We start from the raw sequence: 4,276 nt of genomic DNA on the forward strand, positions 1-4,276 counted from the left end.
TAGGATGTGGTTAGAGGGACAGACAACCTCATTTGGTAAACTGTGATTTTGTTTATTTACATTATACTGTTTACCTTTTTGTCGAATGGTATATATTTGTTTGTGGCTGATTATAAATAAAGTTTTTTGGAGCTTAAACAACCGACTAAGCCGATGTATCGAATGGACTAATAGAACCCCGTCAGTCATATTTTGCAATAGTCCATTTAGCAGCAGCAGCACTGACTCACCTCTAAAGCCATGTTTATCTGTTGGGATATGTGTTGTTGTTGTTGTTTGTGTTTACAGCTCAGTGTCGACAGTAATTCCTCCGTGCAGCTTATTCTCTGATTATTGCTCCAAACCAAGAGCACTTCAAACACACTGCGCTGCTTTGTTTTCATGCGCTACCGAATGTCATTAAGAAACGTCTGTTTCTCTCTTCAGGTTGTATAAGCTGTGCCAGCCTCCACCCCCCGATGGCGACCCATAATGCATTGGGAGAAGCCGATGAAGGATGCACCAATCAAATAAATCCATTTTTAAATCTCCACAGTAGCTGCCTGAAGTGTAAATAGAATAAGGACATAGTATTTTTTAATACTTCATATTTGTATTGCTGTACTTTCTAAATATGATGTTTTTATTTCAATGTATCTGAAAAGACAATGACTCGAGAAAGCATCAAATGAGCCGATGAAATCATTCAATCATTTGAGTTCAACTTGCATCGAAAACATGCCTCTGTTTCCCCTCCGCTCTGCCTCTATTGCTCAGCGTTGGATAACAGTGTGTTTGAGAACCGCTCTTGTAAATATTCATGTGTGTGAAGGAGGTGCCTTTGAGGGCTTTTGCAGCTCCAGATGTTTATCAGTATTACCAGGAATCAGGTTTGAGAGATATTCTGCTTTTCTATATGGACAGACATCAGGATTAAAGTGTCTCTGTTACCTCTTATTGGACGCCTCGATCACGACTATGCAAACAACCAGGTGGTATTAAATCAATAAGCTCCAGCAGAGTTCACACGCTGTCATTTCTATGAGAAGTTATACCATGTATGAAGACTTGACCTTTTTGTACGCCACTAACCCGTTAATGTATTACAAAACTTTGATATCAAGAAATGACTGTTTTTATTGAGTTTTACACATTTCACATCACGCACACATTGGTTTAGGATTTCAGTGTTGAATATATTATATTTCCTCGTTCAAATGTACACAGACTAGAATGACTCAATATATTGAGTTTTATCATCATTTAGACTTTTTATTCCATATTTAAGACTTCATCTAATGGTTATGGCTTTTTATCTCATATTTAAGACTTTTGAAGTAATAATTATGACTTTATAACTCATAAATTCAACGTTTTATCTAATGATTATGGCTTTTATCTCATAAGTTTTTAAGTCATTATTGTCACTATTAGTATTATCTGATCATTTGGATTTTCTACCTGATGACTTTTGATCTCATAATATTGACTTTTATTGAATAATGTAGTCTTTAGATCACATGGTAATGGATCATTAGTCACTATTTCCAACAATAAACTCATAATAATGGCTCTTTTATGTTATATTTATGACTTTCAATCATAATTATAACTTTTTATCTCAATTTTGAAGTTTTATAGTCTTTGTAGTCTCTAAATCATATGATAAGAGATGGACTTTTATTAATCCCTCGTGGGGCAGGTAGGCCATCCAGTTACTTTAGCCGGCTCAGATGATTGGTCGTGCTTTCTACAGCGCCACTGCTTCCACAGGTGATATTTTTTTAATGGATTTTTTTGTCAAAGCACTTCAGATATATATATTTTTTTATATACTTTATTAATCTCCGTGGGGAAATTGTTTCTCTGCATTTGACCCATCCTAGTGTTAGGAGCAGTGTGCTGCCATTTTGAACGGCGCCCGGGGAGCAGTGTAGGTGAACGGTGCCTTGCTCAGGGACACCTCGGTAGCACTTGGTCTTTCCGGGACTTGAACTGGTGACCTTCCAGTTGCCAAGCCAAGTCCCTATGGACTTCGCCACCACCGCCCCAATAATGATGATAATGGCTCATTAGTGACTATTTCCAACATTAAACTCAGTTATCGCTTTTTATGTCATGATTATCACTTTTCTATCTCTAATTACGGCGGAAATGGACTTCCATAGTCCAAGATTTAGCACAAAACAAACCAGTTGATCTTCCGGTAATTAGCAGAATGCCTCTGCGCACCTGCTGTTGCGCAGCTGGCTGTCGGTCAGGCGGACCCGAATCAGGAACCGGAGAAAAGGCTCTGCTGCAGCCGGAGAGGAGGGTCTGCTCCTCCGTCACTGAGCTCCACAGAGGGGGGGATGGTGATGATCCTCCGCCTGCACACCCTCTCTCTGCAGGACATCTTTTGGGACATATGGCACATTTCCATCCCCTCATGATCTCATCCCGATAAAAAAAAAAAACTCCAGTCAGTTTTCCTCATGGCGTCTCCGCAACAGTCCCGGATCCAGTCCTATCTGGAGAAGAACAAAATCGGACGGCTGTTTGAGGTGAGTGCCAAGTTTAGGAGACATGAAGAGAGACATGCACGGTGTCCACTCCCTCTTTACTCAGCTGGTTCCTCTGCTGGTGCATGTAGTGCAGGAGCTCAGCAGGATGAAGGATGCACATGTCCATGCAGCATTCTGCACGTTTAGGGAGGGTTCTGCAGGACGGGATACTCCGAGGGAAGTTATAGAGGCAGTTGTAATCGGGATGTGTTTAACGAGCCTCTAACTACTCGTGTGTGTGTGTGTGTGTGTGTGTGTGTGTGTGTGTGTGTGTGTGTGTGTGTGTGTGTGTGTGTGTGTGTGTGTGTATCCCGGGGTGATTCTCAGCATGACTTCATCCTTTAGTTTGCTGCTGGATCTCCTGTCGTTGGCACACTGTGTGAGGGAGGGATGGAGAGAGGAGAAATGCATCTGCTCACATCTTGTACAACAAAAATCAGTTTTACTCTATGTCCATGACATGATGTGTGTTTCACAGAATGCTGACATGTCACTTTGTAGCAGCAGCACACGGGCTGTGTGTGTGTGTGTGTGTGTGTGTGTTTGTGTGTGTGTGTGTGTGTGTGGTGTGTTGTGTGTGTGGGTGTGTGTGTGTGTGTGTGTGTGTGTGTGTGCTCTGTGTTTGTTTTTCCATCTCCCCGCTCCACCTGCCCCCCCCCCCCCCTCTGAGCATCACTTTGTGTTTCCTCTGTGCACAATTACATGGTGTCGCCTTTATGTGACAACTGGAGCTGATTAAAGCAAAGATCACACAGCTTTGATATATTCTCTCCTCCTGCTGTGTGTCCTTTACACACCCAGCAGAAGCACACGAGCTGTCCCAGTGAGTTTCAGACTGGGGATGGTGTGTGTGTGTTCCCCCTCTGAATGAGAGGATATCTGTCGTTTCTTCTACCTCTTGTTGAAACGCTTGAAAAGCTTCTGGCCGTCTCGTTGTTGTCCCGGAGAAGAAGTCATCCATGTGCACCGAGCTGTGCAGAAGCAAGCCTCTCTCTCAGGAGCAGAGGATGAGGAAGGATCTGTCATCTCCCTTTTCTATCTGATCCAGAGGGTTGGCAGCAGAAGTAATGATACAGATGTTCTGCTGGGTGCGTTCACTGAAAGGAGGGATTGCAACTCAAGCATGAGTCTGGGGAGATGACAGAAATCAATTTCAAAATACAAAGCAAAGAAATGTTATCACTAGATAATCTGGCTAACTCTTGGACCGATCAGCCCTTTATTCTTACTGTTTTGTATGACTCTACTTAAAGGTGGGGTGTTTGAGAAACCGGCTCGAGATACACTTGTTATATTCCATGGAATGCTCTTAACATCCCGATAGCAATGAATATGAATGAATGAATGGCGGTGGTGGCGAAGTCGATAGGGACTTGGTAACTGGAAAGTCACCAGTTCAAGTCCCGGCAAGACCAATTGCTACCGAGGTGTCCCTGAGCAAGGCACCGTTCCCTACACTGCTCCCCGGGCGCCATTCAAAATGGCAGCACACTGCTCCTAACACAGGATGGGTCAAATGCAGAGAAACAATTTCCCCACGGAGATTAATAAAGTATATAAAAAAATATATATATCTGAAGTGCTTTGACAAAATATCACCTGTGGAAGCCTGTGGCGCTGTAGAAAGCTCGACCAATCATCTGAGCCGGCTAAAGTAACTGGATGGCCTACCTGCCTGTCAGCCTTCCATCTGGGCACAAACTGATCTCGTGCCCTCATTGGTCATGTGCGCGTTCGTGTGTGTTGGGGGAGGG

General features: G+C 43.2%; 1 protein-coding gene across 1 annotated transcript in view; it reads left to right on the forward strand.

Moving 5' to 3' along the window:
* LOC117551384 (phosphatidylinositol 3,4,5-trisphosphate-dependent Rac exchanger 2 protein-like) overlaps positions 1-1,106 on the forward strand; it is a 46,101-nt gene extending 44,995 nt beyond the window's left edge. The window contains exon 8 of the mRNA XM_034224250.1: positions 427-1,106. Coding sequence (XP_034080141.1) covers positions 427-472 — 46 coding nt within the window. The 3' untranslated portion in view covers positions 473-1,106. The remainder of the gene's footprint in view (positions 1-426) is intronic.
* Positions 1,107-4,276: the final 3,170 nt, after the last annotated feature.

This window comes from Gymnodraco acuticeps, unplaced genomic scaffold (assembly GCF_902827175.1).
Source record: "Gymnodraco acuticeps unplaced genomic scaffold, fGymAcu1.1, whole genome shotgun sequence".
NCBI lineage: Eukaryota > Metazoa > Chordata > Actinopteri > Perciformes > Bathydraconidae > Gymnodraco > Gymnodraco acuticeps.